The sequence below is a fragment of the Chanodichthys erythropterus genome, chromosome 15 (genome assembly GCF_024489055.1).
Source record: "Chanodichthys erythropterus isolate Z2021 chromosome 15, ASM2448905v1, whole genome shotgun sequence".
In the NCBI taxonomy this organism is placed as follows: Eukaryota; Metazoa; Chordata; class Actinopteri; order Cypriniformes; family Xenocyprididae; genus Chanodichthys; species Chanodichthys erythropterus.
Window position 1 is genome coordinate 10,727,617 of NC_090235.1, and position 19,355 is coordinate 10,746,971.

General features: G+C 35.0%; 1 protein-coding gene across 1 annotated transcript; it reads left to right on the forward strand.

Annotated features, from left to right (window-relative positions):
* The first annotated feature begins 817 nt into the window (after positions 1 to 817).
* si:ch211-80h18.1 (uncharacterized protein LOC555593 homolog) lies at positions 818 to 19,118 on the forward strand. Its single transcript, XM_067411563.1, has 41 exons — positions 818 to 848; positions 1,573 to 1,640; positions 1,753 to 1,821; positions 2,252 to 2,284; positions 3,797 to 3,838; positions 4,166 to 4,207; positions 4,397 to 4,435; positions 5,222 to 5,260; positions 5,408 to 5,458; positions 5,544 to 5,594; positions 6,314 to 6,367; positions 6,473 to 6,511; positions 6,929 to 7,075; positions 7,355 to 7,387; positions 7,494 to 7,532; positions 7,640 to 7,663; positions 7,744 to 7,791; positions 7,894 to 7,938; positions 8,059 to 8,103; positions 8,668 to 8,712; positions 8,799 to 8,846; positions 8,922 to 8,957; positions 9,310 to 9,369; positions 9,793 to 9,855; positions 11,114 to 11,161; positions 11,271 to 11,330; positions 11,710 to 11,751; positions 11,917 to 11,961; positions 12,042 to 12,071; positions 12,189 to 12,236; positions 13,260 to 13,295; positions 13,377 to 13,430; positions 14,203 to 14,247; positions 14,349 to 14,399; positions 14,474 to 14,518; positions 14,608 to 14,640; positions 15,293 to 15,337; positions 15,633 to 15,686; positions 17,660 to 17,695; positions 17,914 to 17,958; positions 19,084 to 19,118. The coding sequence occupies exons 1-41, from the start codon at positions 838 to 840 to the stop codon at positions 19,116 to 19,118; spliced, it is 1,923 nt and encodes a 640-aa protein (XP_067267664.1). The 5' UTR covers positions 818 to 837.
* The last annotated feature ends 237 nt before the right edge of the window (positions 19,119 to 19,355 follow it).

The window sequence follows — 19,355 nt, forward strand, 5'->3', positions numbered from 1 at the left end:
TGAAGACTGGAGAAATTATGCTGGTAATTCAGCTTTGATCACAGGAATAAATTACATTTTAAAATATATTCAAATAAAAAAGAGTTATTTTGAATTATAAAAATATTTCACATTATTAATGTGCAACTTTGGTGAGCATAAGTGACCTTAAAAAAAAAACATAATTATTCCAAACTTTTGACCCAATGTAAACACTTAACTCATCCATTTTTTTGAGTGTAAAAAATAATATTTTTTGTAAGTGCTAAATCACAAAATAAGCATGAAATAACCACCTGGAAACCTCTGATCTTAAACTATGGTTGTCGTGCGCAGATGAGAAAAAAACCTGTAACTTCCTGCCTGAGTTCCTGTGGTTTCTGGAGTCTGTGTGTGATGTTCTGTAGGCTGGCTGTGCCCTCCACTGGCTGAGCTGCCTTACTGATCCCACCACTGCCTGTTGGGCCAAAAGGATGATGGGACATGCCATAAATTAAAACTTTTTTTTTAATCTTTTTTATCTTTAGTCATCATCAGTCAACAGTCAATATACAGTAGATATTCATCAGCATTTCTGCATTTTGATGCTTGAAGACACTGCAGATCTGATCTGAATATGAATTATGAATCAAAAATATCACAGTGCTTACCTGGGTTTTCATTCTTTCATTCTTCAGAGGGAGTAGTTTGAATGGCATGGGCTGGGGTTAGACGTCAAGTCCTGCCCCTTAACAAGATGGGGGGCTGGAAGGGTATAAAATGTATTTTGGTGCCCAGTCAAGCATAAGGAAGTCAAAAGCACGTTTGCTGGTTGCTTTATGTCTGCTGCACAGTTTCCCACATAGACCTGTGCTAAAGATGCTGTCACGGTAAGTCAATGACGCTTGATTTATAAGAACCAGTCTTACTCTTAAATTGACTTCATTGATTATAATGGAACAATCGATAGCTAATTAATCAATATATATTAGGATTTCTTTATTAAGGTGCTTGTATGAGGATTTTTACGTTTTTGCGATTGTCAGATGCTTTTATCCAAAGCAGCTTGCATTACATTCAAGGTATATGCCTCAATATTGGCATTACTTGGGAATCAAACCCATGACCTTGACGTTGCAAGCACCGCAGTGCTCTAAAAAGCATGTTTGGTGAAGGATTTGTAATTAATAATCTTGCATTTCAACACAATTAACATATGACATATAGTTTAAAGTCTGTGCTACTCTGATGTTTTGATGTCGAGAGTCTCATTTAGTGATATATTGTCCAATAACAGCTGTGGTTTCTAAATATCACAATACTTTAAAACACAAATTTGTATCTTGTAAACTCGTTGCTTTTAAGCCTTATTTGTGTTTTTAAAAAACTCAACCATCAAACCATTCTATTTAAGTTAAAATAATATTAAAAGCATGCATTTCTTAAGAGAATAGTTGGCCATTTTCAGAGCTGTTTTTGAGAATATGCATGATAAATTGCTCTTTTCTTGTCTAGAAAGCATGATATATACCATAAACGGCAGCTAACTTTGTTTTTGGGGTAATTTTGCATCACACTTGCTCATTCTGGACTCTTATCGTTTTGCTTTCACAGAAATCTTGTAATTGCTTCAGTGGCTGTTGTGTTTCTGGCGTCCACCGTATCAACGGCTCCTGTTGAAGGTACGAGCTCTTCTCCCAGAGGGCTGTATTTAATGACACATTCTTGTGTTTAACATACAGCGCCCGCACGTATTTACACAATCGCCCACTGCTGAATTATTTCTCCGGACAGATAAGGAGCCCGAGGAAAATGACTTTGAGGCTGAAGAGGGTGAAGAAGAACTGTCTGAGGAGGAAGAGGGTAGGGGATGAAGGTCTTTTAGATGTTACTTAGTCAATGTCCCGATGAGATGCACATCAAGAAGCCCATATTGCGGGCAATGTGCCACGACGTATGATCCTGCAAAAGGACAAAATAAGAAGTTAATACTATAACGTTTATGATAGACAGTTTTAAAAGTTAACTTGAATCTCTTTTAAAGCTTTTTTAAATCCGTTAAGCTTCATAAACCCGATTTTTAACACTATTAAAGTGGGTAAAGCAACACAATCCAAAGTTTCTAGGGGAAAATAAAAGAGCCTTTAACTAACAACAGATCCTAAACTCAGTGGACTCGTGTTATATTCTGATAACAGTCAGCAGATCTGTGAGATTCAGGACTGAAAGAGGAGAAGGGCAAAACAAAGGAGCGGTTGTTATAAACTGTATCGATTTTCCCTTTTCTTTACAGATGATGATGACTCCAAAGGTCAGCATATGAAGGGTGGGTGACAAGTTCACAACTTACCACCATTGTGCAAAACCTCAGTCATCTTTAATAATCACATAATGAGTCATAATTGGCTTTAAAAGTCAGTCTTTCTTAATGAGGCTGAGCTAGATACATTTGGGGTTCTGCCATAATCATATCAGAAATTACACTTACAAAAAGTACCATGGTATTATTTCTTGCATGATAAGTTTTTGGAAATGAGACCATTGGTAATACCTCATCTTTTGGCCTCAATGATTATGATTTTAAAGTATGTTGTATAAGTATGGTAATCATACAGTATCATGGTAGATATCAAAGAAGCATGTTATCATATGCTTTTTGTACATGATACCATGGTAAAACCATGTTTTTGGAAATTCCAAGTCCTAAATTCTATGCAAATATGACATTTTTTGGTACATCAGTGGTATATATATATATATATATATATATATCCATAATATTACCATCACTGATTTCACTTCGCTATATTTTTGTCATGGTATTAACATGATACTATGTTAATACCATGACAAAAATATAGCGAAGTGAAACCAGTGATGGTAATATTATGGATATATATATATATATATATATATATATATATATATACCACTGATGTACCAAAAAATGTCATATTTGCATAGAATTTACAACATTTTTCCATTGGATTTCATTGGAACACCATAGTATAACATCTGATACAACCATGGTACCACAGTACTTTTTGTAAGTTAATTTAAGATAAACAATCGACCAAAAGTTTGGGGTCTGTAAGATTTTTTATTTTTTGAAAGAGTCTTTTCTGCTCAAAAAAAGCTGCATTTATTTGATCAAAAAGACAGTAAAAACAGTTAATATTTTTACAATTTAAAACGAATGCTTTTTATTTGAAAATATTTTAAAATGTAATTTATTCCTGTGATGCAAATCTGAATTTTCAGCATCATTACTCCAGTCTTCAGTATCACATGATCCTTCAGAAATCATTCTAATATGATGATTTGCTGAAACATTTCAACATCATTCTTAAAAACAATTGTGTTTCATATTTTTGTGGAAACTGTAAAACATTTTCTATGATGAACGTGAGCATTTGTTTGAAATAGAAAATTACAATTATCTTTTCTGTCACTTTTGTCAATTCAATGCATTATTTCTTAAAAAAAAAAAAAAAAAACTTACTGACCCCAAATATTCAAGTAGTAAAAATTACAGATTTAAGTAAAGACTAAGTACTGATATTTTATATAATATTTAAATTGTGACAAATATAATATGTTGTTTTGGAAGCGACAAAAATAACTAAAATCATATCTAAAATGTTCATAAAATCCTATAAAAGCAACTTAAAATGTACATAACAGGTTTACACAAGATGCAAAACCCCTTAAGCACATGTAAAAAGAGTGTTTGTCCTTCCAGAAGGCCAGCTGGTTGAAACAGATTGATTGACCTGTGAGAAGTGATCTCTGGGAATCTTAAGAATATGTTTCTTGTTCCTCTCCCTCTTTCCCAAAGGAGCCGGATCGCAGCAGGCCACTGCAGCACCCAAAGGCTTGGGTAAGGTGAAGCTAATCCTCTTTAGTGCTGGAGGCAGAGAACACTGCACCTCTCAGCACTGGAAAATAGTTCACTGGGTGCACCCTACTCAGTAAGCAAAGTCAATCAGTACTTAATCTGGTTTAGGGATCAGGTATGTGGGGATTTTGCCACAGTGGCTGAACGGCATTGCTCGATTTATTAATAAATGTGGAAAGACGAAGTATCAGCAGCCACATCAGGTGCACAGGCCCATGGAAAATGCAAAGCCTAGCGCAGTGAGAGGGCATGTTTGTGGGGCCAATGTTTCGGGACCTTGTTTAGACTGAAAGGCTGTTTTTCTCCAAGGTATGACTCCTGGCAGCGGCGTCGCGGGCGAATCCCCAAACGGTAAGGAAAGTCTACTCGATAACGCAAAAACAAGTTCTTTAAAACCTCATGTTCGGAGTGCATTAGCCTCTCATGGCCTCTAGTGAAAGGTGAATTTGTTGAAAGTTCAATGGCCACTTTTCAGGCCTGGCTTTTCTGCTTCTGAAGTCCAATACATCTATGAACAAAACCTTTGCTCTTGTTTCCCAGGTCAGAAACTTAATGGTGGCACTCAAACTGGCCAAGTCTGTAAGTGTGAACCTGATCTATCAGGGGCAAAACTTTCACACAAGACGTACTGTAGAAAAGCAACACCGACTGACCTTGTGTAGAAAATACACCAGCCAACAAAAAATGTTCTGAGAATGCTTTGCTAATGTTCTCATTACGTTATGAAAACGTTATTTCTGATTTTGAAAACATTGTGGGAATGTTACTTTTGAAAGTTCTCTGAACATTCTGAAACTAGTAACATTTAAAAATGTCAGATGAATATCAGTTCCAGAAAAAAAACGTTCCATGAATGTTGTAGGCCTAGATAATGTAGGCCAGATAATTAAAATAAACGTTCTATTAACATTAATGGAAGAAAGTTCTCAGTGAAGTTTGATACCTTCTCTTCACCGTAGACCTGAATAAGTTGGCAAAACTCAAAAACATTTAGGCAATCTGTTGACACCCCAGGTAAATAGGGTAAAAACTAATAGATATCACCATACTTACCCAGCTGTTTGATTACATTAAAAATTGCAAACATTTTTTGTATTACAAGTTTTCTAAAAACTATGCAAATGAGGTATTATCTAATTAAATATGCGCTAATTTGCATACATTTCTAGAACAAAAATCTGAATATTGGATGAAGTCAGGTTCAAATTCTCATTTAATTTTTTGGACATATTAAATTAATAGGTTTTTACAGAGGGAATTTTGGATATCTCTTTTTATCACTCCATAAATCAGAAAATACTATCAACAGCCAGAAAAAATGTGTGACCAATATATGAAGCTAAAATAGTGTTTTTGTCATTGCAGCATCAAGCAGCACATCAACAGCTTCAGATGGAGCAAATGGTAACCAGCATTTCAATCAGAATATAATAATCAATAAGAATGTTTTGTTGTTCATTTAAGCCACCGTCTGCATTTTTAAGAAGGACGACAGTGTTTTATTACTGGCAAAAGAAAGGCCTCTCAGTAATGCGTCTGTGTGGGTTACAGGAAATAACGGTCGAGATAGTTACTCTCGCCCATCTGGATCAAGTTCTCATGGTACTGTATTCACCTATGGTAAACATGCTTTCCTTTTTACCCTAACAAGTTTTCTGCCTAACCGCTATATTTATTTCACTTACAGGTGCAAGTTACGATGGACAAGATGGGTCCAAATCAGAGATAGTTCCTTCAGGTACCTGATCACTAAAAAACAAACACAGAGCAAGTGAAAATTACACATTCATATGGCATTCCATAAATACTAGCAATACTAAAATACTACATATGTTATTATGCAATATATTCAATACTAGTGCTACATTTTAAATAATAAAAGTGTATATAATATAATATAATATAATATAATATAATATAATATAATATAATATAATATAATATAATATAATATAATATAATATCGTTTAAAAGTGTGAGGTAAAGTCATTTATTTTCATGAGACTTTGCTCATTAAGACTGCATTTATTTGATAAAAAATACAATAAAATCAGTAATATTGTGAAATATTATTACAATTTAAAAAAACGTTTTTCTATGTGAATATATTTTAAAATGTAATTTATTCCTGTGATGCTGAATTTTCAGCATCATTACTCCAGTCTTCAGTGTCACATGATCCTTCAGAAATTATTCTAATTTGCTGATTTGCTGCTGAAGAAACATTTATGATTGTTATCAATGTTGAAAACAGTTGAGATGCTTCATTGTTTTGTGGAAACTGTGATAAATTAATAGAAAAGAACAGCATTTATTTGAAATCGTTTGTAACTTTTGTAAAAACTGTCACTTTTATCATACTTTCTAAATAAAAGTATTAATTTCTTTTAAAAAAATCGTACTGACTTTTGAACAGTAGTCTATAACATGTCGAGTGACAAAGGAAACTGTTCTCAGGTGTAGGAGCTGGAGGAGCGGGTGCTAATGGAGGTTCAGGATCAAAAGTCCCTGGTAATGACATTCAGAAACATGTAAATTATTGTTTGAAATACAATATTTCAAAGAATTTAGAAACTTACAGCTGTAGAGGAGCCTAATAAATTGAATACATTTCAGGCACAGATGGGGGCGTCCATTCAGTGTCCATATCTGTTGGTAAGAGATCGTTCTGTTTATGTTAAGGCAGTCAGGGTTCATATTATATTTTCATACTGTGTTTATATTATGCACACCAAATCATAATATATCCAAAGGCCTAATAATATTGGAATATACTGTAAAACTTTATTTGAAGCCTTTATATATAATGCATTATAAAAGTATTTTAATCCTTGTAATGCACCTTATAATGCGTTGGATGATCTCATGAATTGTAACCACAGTTATAATACATTATAATACTTATGTATTCTTTGTTACACTTTTATAAAGTGCAATTTCAGATGTAACAAGGAATCTTCAGAATATGAATACCCTTATGATTCATATACATAACATAAAGTAAACTGAATATTCTAGTGCTTGTTAATCTTTCATGTACCACATAATGTGATATCCTTGTCAATCTCACAGTGTCATCAGGTCAAGCGCCATCAAGCCACATAGCAGCAGATCATGGGTCAACAATGTCATCCAGCCACACTTTTGGCCACCCTTCAGCAGGGCAGACGCCAGGTGATGTGGCAGTCGTTTCCTCCGAGGTCCAATCACAGCCTGCAGGTATTTTTAAAATCAAAAAGATCAAATGTAAGACTTACATGGTGACCTCCTCCTTAAAGAGGACCTATTATGCTTTTTTTTTTTTACATTTTCAGCTTTCTTTAGCATGTAATGTTGCAGTTTGGAAATGAAAAATGGAAGCTTCTTTGTTTTTTGAACATTGTAGCATTAAAACCTATTCTTATAGACCCCCAGACTTTTGTAAAAGGGCATAATATGCCTCTTTAAAATGATGCATGCACAAGTTAATAATAATGCTCTGTGCATGTGTGTTTTCAGGGTCAGAGGGATTTGCTACACAATATGAAAATGGTATGTGTTTAACAGGATCTCTCTATTGTATATCATGGAGGTCATTTCTTACTTCTTAAATGCTGTACACACTTATACGAGAACAGACCTTGTCTTCTTGTATCAGGGGAAACAGCTCATGAAGGATCTCAAATCGAGTCTCCAGGTGATAAACGTTACATTTACATACACCGTTTACCTGAGGAAACCAAATGTTTTCTAGTCAATGATAACTGATGTCCTAATTGTGTCATTTTTGTCTTGTAAATTCAGAAATCCCAGAGATAGAATCTAACGGTGAGTATTATAGTGTGTTAATGCACAATAAAGAATATTGTGCTTCAGATTTAGTCACATTAATCGGGTTCCTCTCACAGGTAATGGGCACAAACAGCTACTGAATGGAGGAGAAACAGGATTCACAGGTGAGTGAATGTCAATGAATATGTTTTTTAAGGACTGACATTGCATACAACATGAAACAGATAATTATAAATATAACAATATCTTTGCTGTTTGTGATGCAGGTTTGGATCATTTCACGGCAGGCACATCTCAGATACAAGGAACAGGTATAAAACATGATTTAAAACCTGAACATAGAAGAACCATTCATTCCCATGATACTTAACAGTTTTCAGTTGTGATTTCAGCTCTCATCATATGTGTTTTTTGTTTTGTGTACATCTCAGGTGGTTTTGATTCATTTGGCACAAGCCCCCACCTGGAAATTACAGGTAAACATCAGTTCAACTCTTCTTCTCTACAAAAACAAATCATATTTTGATAAAAATTAAGTTACTGAGTTGAACCCACACTGATCTGAATCACCGACACTACCATTCAAAAGTTTGAAGTCAGTAATATTTTTATTTTTTTTTTGTAACTGATACTTTATTCAGCAGCAAGTATGCATTAAATTGATCAAAAGTGACAGTAAAGGCATTTATGTTACAAATGATCTCTATTTCAAATAAATGCTGTTATTCTATGTATTCATATGTCATATTCTATGAAGAATCCTAAAAAAAATGATAATTTCCACAAAAACATGAAGTAGCACAACTGTTTTTAACATTGATTATAATCAAAAATGTTTTTTGAGCAGCAAATCAGCATATTAGAATGATTTCTGAAGAATCATGTGACTCCGAAGACTGGAGTAATGATGCTGAAAATTCAGCTTTGGGATCTTACTGACCCCAAGATTTTGAATGGTAGTAGATATCAGTCAGTAAATAATCTGAGCATGAGAACATACCGAATATAGTAGGAACTTTCATTGAAAATTTTCATTGCAGGCATAATAGACCAATCAAGCCACGACTTCCTTGTCGGCTTAATGGGTGAGCATTCCTTCATTCTCATTCATTAGTAGAAGGAATATTGAGTGTTGTTTCTCAATTTGGACTCAGAAAGTCTCCCTCTACAGGTGGAATAGGAGAGAGCTTTGGTCCAGACACCCAAACAGACGGTCTAGGTACGCTTTTAGACCTCTTAGACACTCCTCCAGACGTTCCGCCCACATGCCTAGTAACTGACGCTGTCTCAACAGATCACATGGGACTCGCATTTCAGGTGGATTCGGCAGGTAAGCGTCCACTTCAAGGCCATTTTTCACTTAACCAGAGAAGTTTGATGTTTATGGCTTTTGGGCTGCGGACACCAGAATTGCTTTCCGCTGATCTCATTGGCCTTGTAACAAACAGGACGTCCCGCACTAGTTAAACTGACTTGATTTACATTTATGCCCATGCTGTGAAACGGCTCACATACAGCGCTGAGAGCCTTCCTCCAATCCGTCCAGCTGTCACGCTGTACTAATTATGGGCTGCGCTGACAGAATAAACCAGCCAGTTTCTGTTCTCTACCTAATAATTTACTGAAAGATGACTGGTGTGAATCAAAGCTGTCTTTTTTCTCTCACTGGTTCTCCTTTCCAGCCGCTGGCCTGAGTCCAGGGCACCCGTCCAGTGGCGGCCCGGTTCTAGACGCTCCTCCAGGTAATGGCTGCTGGCTGCCGCTCTGTTCTCCTTTAGGTCCTGTAAATTCAGAGTGCTTTTACCCCAGTAGCCATGAGATTATCCCAGCATACGTCTAATAAACTCTGTCAGACTTACAGTCTTGACAGGGGCTCCAAAGGGGGTGTAATGACAACTTTCAGAGACGTTTTTAGTGTCACAAGAGGTCACTGGGGTTTCATGCATCCGTATGGATTACATAGACTGATCACTGAAACCATAACTCAACTTACTGAATGAGTATAGATAGATAGATAGACAGCTGTGTACTCTGACTTTATAGAAAGTGCTATAAAATCATTAAACCTTATAGTGTGAATAAAAGCAAAATCATCTTTAAATAGTCATGACAACATGTCTAGTAAACCTATAATTTATTTTGCTGTCTCTTGTTCTGTAAATCAGACTCTCTGGGACCAGATTATGTATCTGCTGACAATGGGAATGGTGATTATACACACTCAATCAGTAAGTAAAGTATTTGTCTGTTAACTAGAATCAGATAAATAGTATGATAATAAGACAGGGCCATAGCTGGCGTATCTGGGGCCCCAGTGCAGGTTGTTGCAGTGGGCCCCTTTGAAATCGCATTCTGGGGGGAACTTGAAATCGAAGGCCAGGGGCCCCCAGAAACGTCACCACCTTTTGCCCTGTTAGCGATGGCCCTGTTAAAGGGATAGTTCACCCAAAAATGAAAATTTGATCTGCTTACCCCCAGGGCATCCAAGATGTAGGTGACTTTGTTTCTTCAGTAGAACACAAATGAGGATTTTTAACTCCAACTGTTGCCGTCTGTCAGCCATATAATGCATGGCAATGGTAACAAAATCTATAAGAGTAAACAAAAACATGCACAGACAAATCCAAATGAAACCCTGTGGCTCGTGACGACACATTGATGTCCTAAGACGTGAAACGATTGGTTTGTGTGAGAAACCGGACAGTATTTTTTTACCTCTAATACACCACTATGTCCAACTGCCTTGAGCATCCGGTGTGTGAGGTCTGAATGCACTCTGATGCCGGAAATGATCTCTCAAACTCATTGTCAAACCGATCGTTTCGTGTCTTAGGACGTCAATGTGTCGTCACGAGCCGCATGGTTTAATTTGGATTTGTCTGTGCATGTTTTTTTTTTAATCTTACAGATTTTGTTACCATTGCCATGCATTATACGACTGACAGACGGCAACAGTTGGAGTTAAAAATCATTATTTGTGTTTTACTGAAGAAACAAAGTCACCTACATCTTGGATGCCCTGGGGGGGTAAGCAGATAAACATAAAATTTTCATTTTTGGGTGAATTATCCCTTTAACAGACGCTGCATCCGAAATCGCATACTGAGTAGATACTACATTTGAATTACTTTGTGACCATTAAAAAAGTACATTCTATACAGTATGAATATGGGTAGTATGAATGAAATTCAAATGTACTACATTCACCATGTTGTTGCTATCATGTGACCCACCAGAATCAGTTGCGTCTCTTCACTTTCATTCATAAATCTCTTCCATGGCGCTCAAGGGATAGTAAAGTGTCCATCAAATGCGCACTTCAGAATCTCGGTGAAAGTAGTAGGTCACTTTTCGCACACTATGTATTCAGACATTCTACTCTTTTGCCGTACTATTTTTCGCATACTATATAATAGGGAAGTATTCTATTTCAGACACAGAAAATGTCTGTTTAATATGTGGTTAAATAATCACTTATGTCTTCAGGCACATCTGATAATGGAGCACAATCAAAATCACCGGCCGATACAACAGGTAAACTGATGTTGAACAACATACTCACGATTGTACGGTCATGGGGAAAGCACCTTGAAACACTGAAACAGAAAGTGTGTTGAATCTTAATTCAGACTGATTTTTACAGATTCATCTTTAGTCTTTGACACAATGTCACATCCGGGTCATTCCTTCATAGACTATTCAGGTATGACACCTATTTTAATAACACTTTACAATAAGGTCTCGTTGGTTTACATTAGTTAATGTATTAACTGACATAATATAAACAAACTACAAGCAATATATTACAGCATTTATTAATCCTTGTCAATGTTAGTTAATGAAAATGCAATACTTCATGTTAGTTGCATGAACTAATGTTCGGATACAACTTTGATTTTTAAAAATGTATTAGCAAATGTTGAAATAAAATGTCAAAACTACTTCAGGGCCCCAAATTAGCCTGACCCTAGAGGGTTAAACTAACAATGAAACATAGTTAATGTTTAACTAATGTTGTAAAGTGTATTTTCAATATAAAACGACATAAGACGTGATATTCATAGTCTTCTTGTTCCCCTCAGAAGGTGGGGCAGATAACGGTGCAGATTCACCTGATACGAACGGTAAGCTCATGTCAACATGTCAACTCACTTTTCCATTCTGGAAAATGAATGCTACTTTTGCATGGTTTCTACTGTAGCTGGTTTAGTTGTTTGACACCCTGATTTTCCAGCAGGAATATAATTATACGATATTATTTTGACACATCATTCATTATTGTGTTACAGGAAACGGAAACGGTCGGCACAAACCTGTGGTAGACATACAGAAAGGTATGTTCATATTGCTTTAAAAGCATATCAAATATATAAAAAGAGAGAGAACTGCAGTGTGTGTCTGGATTCGTTCACAGGTGACCCTCCAGCCATTCATCTCGACATCAGTATGTGTCTAGCAATAAAACACACACAACTTATCAACACACAATCACAACATCATGGTATTGACAGATTAATATCCTGGAATCGATGTGAATATTCCCAACTGTCTTTCCCAACAGGCGGAACAGGCCATCAGGACGCTGCGACGGAGATGCATCACACAGCTGGTACTATATCACCTGATTCTATGACATCAACAAAACTCAATTGATTTGTTAGCCATAATTCATTTTTTATGCGTCTTCTCTTGGCGAGTCTGTCTATAACCAGCGGGGTTGTACGGGTTTACCAAATGCTTGTGCTCAACATGGAAAATATTTCTCACGGCAGGTTTAAAGCCGCCGTGAAATCACTATTGAAGTTTTGTGGCTTTTAATGCGTGTCTGTTAGCTGAAGCCATCTTCATGCTAGTGCACTCCTAAAAGTTGACAAAATTAGTATATATACACATGTAAAATGTATAAACCATTGATTATTTGATGTAACTAAAGCATATTAGCTATTAAAAAAGACATGGTTTTTGATATGTTGAGTACAAAACTCTGCTATGACACTTTATGATGTCTTTAACGTAGCCAATATTTAATATCAGCCAATTTTGTTACAAATTATTTCATCTATAGACAACTGAGCTGCAATTAGCAGTTTGTTAATAAGTCCAGACCCTACAGGCAAAACCATTGTTTTTTCATGCACTGGTCAATTTTGAGATTTTGCTTCTGACATGACTTTTAGTTTATTATTAACATTTTATTCCTAAAATATGGTGATTTTTAAAATATATTGTGACAGTATTTTCTTTGCCTAAATTATTTGTTCCAAAACCTAGTAAGTTGTTCCAAAAAGTAGGCAACATTATTTTATGCTTTTACTAAAATTATTGTTCTAGGGTATTTGTGGAGAAGAGAATTCCAGGATACCTTAAGATGAAGTTCTAATATATGTTTACCATAAATATATACCTTTATTACAACGATTACTGAAAAGTATATATAATATAGTTAAATCTAATTAAAAAGTATTTTTATACTCATTAGGCTTGTGTCATTAGCTTAGCATCATACTGACACCAAACTCAAAACGTGAATTGTGTTTTGAGTCTTGAGAATGGTATTTTATATCTATCTAAACAGCAAGGCAGCTCATTAGGTTTTGGAAAATAACTAATAAGTAATTACTTGTCTGTACAGGAGACCCACATGCTGTCAGCTCACATCCAGATGCAGGTCAGTGGCTTCACCTAATCACCCATGTGCAAATATTAATGTATTTTGCAACTTTAGAAATGCTATTTTTCTTATTTTCAGTTGGTGCGCTTGATCTAGTTGATCACACCCTCAGCCCTTACGCTGACACGACTGGTAAGCAAACATCCTTCTTAACAAGTTTAATAGGTTAAATAATAATAAATAGGCCTATAATAATAATAATAAACTTGATTCATTCATTTTATGCGTCTCTCTTTTTGCTTCTTGCTTTTTTTTTTCTTTTTTACATGTTACATTTCTATAACGAGAAAAAAAAATCATAATAAAAAGTCAAAATGATGGCATGCTAAGTCATTTATAAGATTAAAAATTGAAATTATGACATAAAAAGTCAAAATTGACAGTCAAAATTATGACTATAATTATGAGGTAAAATTTTAAGGACATAATTATATTAAAAAGTAAAAATTATGACAAATTGAAATTGACATACTAAATAATAATTGTGGCATACTAAGACATAATTATGACATATAAGTTATAATTATTATGATATGAAAAAGTCAAAATTATTTGAAAGGTCAAAATTATGACATAAAAAGTCAAACTTATGACATACTAAGTCAATTATGACTAAGTCATATGAGATTAAAGTTGAAATTATGATATAAAAAGGTGAAATTATTAGCCATGACAACTTTTTAGGTCAGAATTTCAATTTAGGATGTCAGAATTTCAACTTTTTAATGTCATAATTTCAAATTGAATCTCATATGGCTTAGCCATAATTGTACTAAAGCAAAATTTTATTCTTATACGGCATAAATGGTCTTCCACACAGATCTAAAGTCTTTTTATGTAAAGCACTTTGAATTACCCTTGTGTATGAAACGTGCTAAATAAACTTTGTCTTGTCTTCTCAAAGGACGTGACGGTGTCACCGGTGCAAGCGCGCAGACAGACATGGCAGGTATTACCTTTGAAACTTTACCAAACATATTTAACAAATCCACCATGAGTGATTGTAAAAGCAGCATTGGTCTGTAATAACGGAGCTGTCGCTGTGATCAGGTGTGGCCGGTGATCCGGTGACTGAAGGACAGGTTCAAACAGACATGACAGGTGAGTGCAACACATTATGCAGATGAGCACTTTGAGTAGTAAATATTGATAACGCGCTATTTCCTGTTATTCAGGGCAGGGACACTTAGCTGTGACTGACGGCATGCCAAATTACACAGGTAACCACGTTTCCTCAGCACATCGAGACACATGTCAGTCTATCACTCTGGGCAGGGTTTCATGTGTAGTGTGTGTTTCTGAAAAGCAGATTCTGTTCATGCGACTGGGACTGGATTCACAGGTGAGTGAACCTATTTAGTTTAATATATACACCATGGTCTGTCTACTCAAATCTGTTTGGCTGAAAGGTGTGCATTAAAACACAGGTAGTTCAAGTTAGTTGAATCACCATTCTGTATTAATGCGCTGGAACACACGAGGGAGTAACTTGGCTGTTTTTGAAGTAATTAAACTAACAGCTTCATTGTAAGTAGAGCGACGCTGCACAGATGCAGGTAATTCACACGCATTTCTCTCTCTCAGGATAATTTATTCAGATAAATGCTGTAATTCATTCAAATAAATACTTATTTTAAAAGCAGAATGATCTGACAAGCCGTAAGTGATGAAAACAACCGTACTTCCAGTCAGATTTAGTGCTGCAAACATCAATAACAGCTTTAAGTTGTCAATGCTGGTAAATGAGCATGGTATAAGCGGAATAATCCATGGCTAGCTATGCATTAAATGGTGCATTAAATTCTTTGCCTCCACGTTGTGCATTAAAATCGTTTAATGAACAGCTAGTCATGGATTATCCCTTAAATAAATACAAGGGTATGTTAAATAAATATAGGTGTAAGTGTATATGTAATAATGAGCTTAATTAACAAACTCTGTATAATTATAATGAATATTTTTTTTGCATATCAATGTTCCTGTCAAACTTTCAGATGCCTCAGAGACACATAGTAGCATGGTTCAGACAGACTTACCAGGTAAATTACGTTTGAACACATCTGTCTCATCAGGTGGACTGGCTATCCAGGTAAGCTGCCCTTATAAAAATATACCATGGTAAACATAGTTTCTGTAGAGAATGGCAGAAAGACACTGAAAGCCTGTTTGAAGGACATTCTGTATGATTTTGCAGTATATTAAGAATGGTATTTTGGTGGAAACTATGATTACCAAGGTCAGTTTTTGCAAGGGTTTGCTTACAAAGCAGATATTGTTTTTAAAACGTTATTAAAAGTTCAAAATGAACCAAATCTTTCTTAAACTCAACTTCAGTCACAGGGGATCCATTCACAGGGGTTTCCTCACAGACAGACGCCATGGGCACAGGTGAGTGACATAAAAAAGAAGCTTTTTTTTTTGGCAATTTTTATTTTTAAGCTATTTTTTTTATCTGAACCTCAAGGGACTCTCGGGAGAATGCTGATCAAGTATTCCTGTTCAGTTTTCGTGTGCGAATTAGATTTTGGGTAACAAAAGGCTTTCTCTGTCTTCTGGTTTGACTGATCATGATGCAAAAACTAGCACTTTCAAAAAAAAAATTCTAATCTTAGGCAAAAACTAGTTTTTGATAATCTCTAAATATACATCCAAATGCAAAACTTAATAAAAGTAAGTAATCATGTCTAAAAACACTGTTCTCAGTAACTAGGGAATACGTAGTCCTGTATATTTTCATATATTCACCATGGTATTACTGATGATTTTCTTTATTTTTCCACCATGTGGCACTAATCTACGGAAGAGGATTAGGGCCAAGCAATAATAAAACCATCTAGAGATTAAAGTTGTTAAATTTCAAGAAAAAACGTGTTAAATTTCGAGAAAAAATTCGAGATAAAATGTTGAGAATAAACTTGTTAAATTTCGAGGAAAAAAATCTAGACAAAATGTTGAGAATAAAGTCATTAAAGTATGAGTAAAAAGTCGTTAAATTACAAGAACAAATTAGTTAAATTACGAGAAAAAAACTTGTTAAATTTCGCGAAAAAAGTCGAGATAAAATGTTGAGAATAGTCATTAAATTATGAGAAAAAAGTAATTTCTCATAATTTAACGAGTTTATTCTCAACATTTTATCTCGAATTTTTCTCAAAATTTTATGATTTTTCTCATAATTAAATTACTTTATTCTCAACATTTTATCTCAACATTTTTCTCGAAATTTAAAATATACGTTTTTTCTCATAATTTAACAAGTTTATTCTCAACATTTTATCTCGACTTTTTTCTCGAAATTTAACAAGTTTTTTTCTCGTAATTTAACAAGTTTATTCTCAACATTTTATCTCAAAATTTAATGAGTTTTTTCTCATAATTTAACAAGTTTATTCTCAACATTTTATCTCAAATTTTTCTCGAAATTTAACAAGTTTTTTCTCGTAATTTAACGAGTTTATTCTCAACATTTTATCTCGACTTTTTTCTCGAAATTTAACAAGTTTTTTCTCGTAATTAAATGACTTTATTCTCAACATTTTATCTCGACTTTTTTCTCGAAATTTAACAAGTTTTTTCTCGTAATTAAATGACTTTATTCTCAACATTTTATCTCGACATTTTTCTCGAAATTTAGCAAGTTTTTTCTCATAATTTAACAAGTTTATTCTCAACATTTTATCTCGACTTTTTTCTCAAAATTTAACACATTTTTTCTTGTAATTTAACAAGTTTATTCTCAACAGTTTATCTCGACTTTTTTTCTCAAAAATTTAATGAATTTTTTCTCGAAATTTAACAACTTTAATCTTGAGATGGTTTTATTTTTTTATTATTGCTTGGCCCTAATCCTCTTCCGTACTGATCTTCCTCCATTCAATGGATTTGAACTGCGCTTGCACCATTTTTAACTTAAATACTGCATTAATTGAAAAATTGTATAAAATGTGTTTTTATAATTTTGTAAATATTTTATAGAAATAAATGGTCCATAGTTTAGATATGAATATTGCTTATTAACACAAATACTACAAATATTACAAAATAACAAATATTAAAGAAAAAAAAAAAACATGCAATGATTATACTTTTAAGGTCTCCAGTCTGTTTTGAATGCTAATAATATGAATGGATGTTATTTCCTTTTTTATTCAAAATATTCACAAGCTTGCGATCTGATACTCTGATTCTCAAATATGTGTAAGTGAATGTGTTTTGTCATTTAAACACCTTTATGAGGGTTAAATCGCACTACATCTCCAAACCTGTTTTATCTGATAACCTGTACGTTAACAGAGTGAATTCCAGAGTGAAATCAGTTGTTCTGATCTTCATATGTCACATGGTTTGTTCTCCTCTAACAGGCCAACCTGGTGCTACGGAACAGACACAGCCAGCTGGTAAGCTTCATGGAAGTTCACTTCAGTCACATGAATTATGATTCATTCTGATGATCTGTATCTTGCTTTCACTTCCACCGCCATGTCAAAACTGTCAGGGAAACATATCGTCCATAACCTTGTGAATAAATTCATGTTAATGTCTGATTGTGGTGCTGTGATGATAAACAGATGCTCAACAGCTCTTCTCTTTTCTCTGTTTTGCTTGTTCTGTCCAGTATCAGCAGGTGAACAGTACCACACATCTGGTCAGGGTCCTGAAGGTGGGTCTGAAACTCTCCACGCAGATCCATTCATGCTGAAAAATCTATGAACTTCACATATTCAGCAGAAACGAACAAAACAAACTGTCCGAATCATCTCAGAAATATTATTTTCAAACCTTTCACTATTCGTTTGTTAATTAGGATTTATTTTAAGATACACTACTGTTCAAAAGTTTGGTGTCGTGTTTATTTTAATGTAATTAATAGTATTATAGTATAATAGTATATTAATAATATTCAGCAAGCACAGATCATTTATCATAGCTTGTCAAATTTGACTCTATTTGGGTGTGAGCAAAAACACGCAGTTTTTGTGTGTGTCCCTTTAAATGCAAATGAGCTGCTGCTCCCGGCCCCCTTTCCAGAAGAGGGCGGAGCTTTAACAGCTCAACAACAACAAAGCTGGAGAATCTCACGCAGCCAAAATGAGGATTGTCAGTAACGGTGTTCAGCATTACATTGTTCAAACCGGAGTCGACACTGATGGAGAGACTCAGGAAGAAGTTACAACTTTTAGAGTGAAACTGGACGTTTCTGAATGGTTAGTGGATAAATTTATGTAGTTGCTGTGGAGTTGATTCAACTCATCCACTAGCATGTGCCATCATGTTCATCTTTTGCGCAAATCCGGAGTTGAATTGACCCTCGTTTGTGAAACAACACTCTACTACTACAACTCTTCCTCTTCTCTAAAGCAGCCCAACATGGCCTCATCACCTTTGATGTGTGTTCTCGGGGGCGGGGTTTATGCAAATTTTAGGGTTAGTGATGTCATCAACCTAGGAAGAAGCTCATTGTAGTCCTTAAAAAGAGATTTCTGTAAAAGAAAATATCTCCCTTTGCATTGAACTTTGAGCGTCATAACTCAGCAGATGTTGTTTATGCTCAAACAGCAACATTACACACTAACTAAAGATAAAAAGAAAAATCATAATCAACCAACCCTTCAACTCCAGATTTTGAACAGTAGTGTATATGGGACAGAAAGCACATATTATACACGCTAATAGGACGCACACCGCTCTCTGAACGAATGTCGGTGCAAATACGCCACAATTTTCAGCAAATAAATGTCTGTCCTGCTAGTTTGACCTCTGAACTGATCTCTGCGCTTTCTGAAAGGTGCAGAAAATGTGGAACTGGAAGATACCTGCTGACTTCCACATGAAGCCGCGAGTGAGGTTTCTGCGCTACAGATTTCAGTGTACGGACCAGTACGCCTGGCAGAGGAACCGTGAACCCGCCCGCTAGACTTTAGGTCTCCTTTGTGTGTGTGTCCGTTTGTTTTATTTTTTGACTATTTAAACATTCAGAGGATTCTGTAACTTAACTTTTTATTGTGCCTGTTTATAAAAGTGCCCTGTAAGTATTTTATTCATTGGTGTGCCGAAACA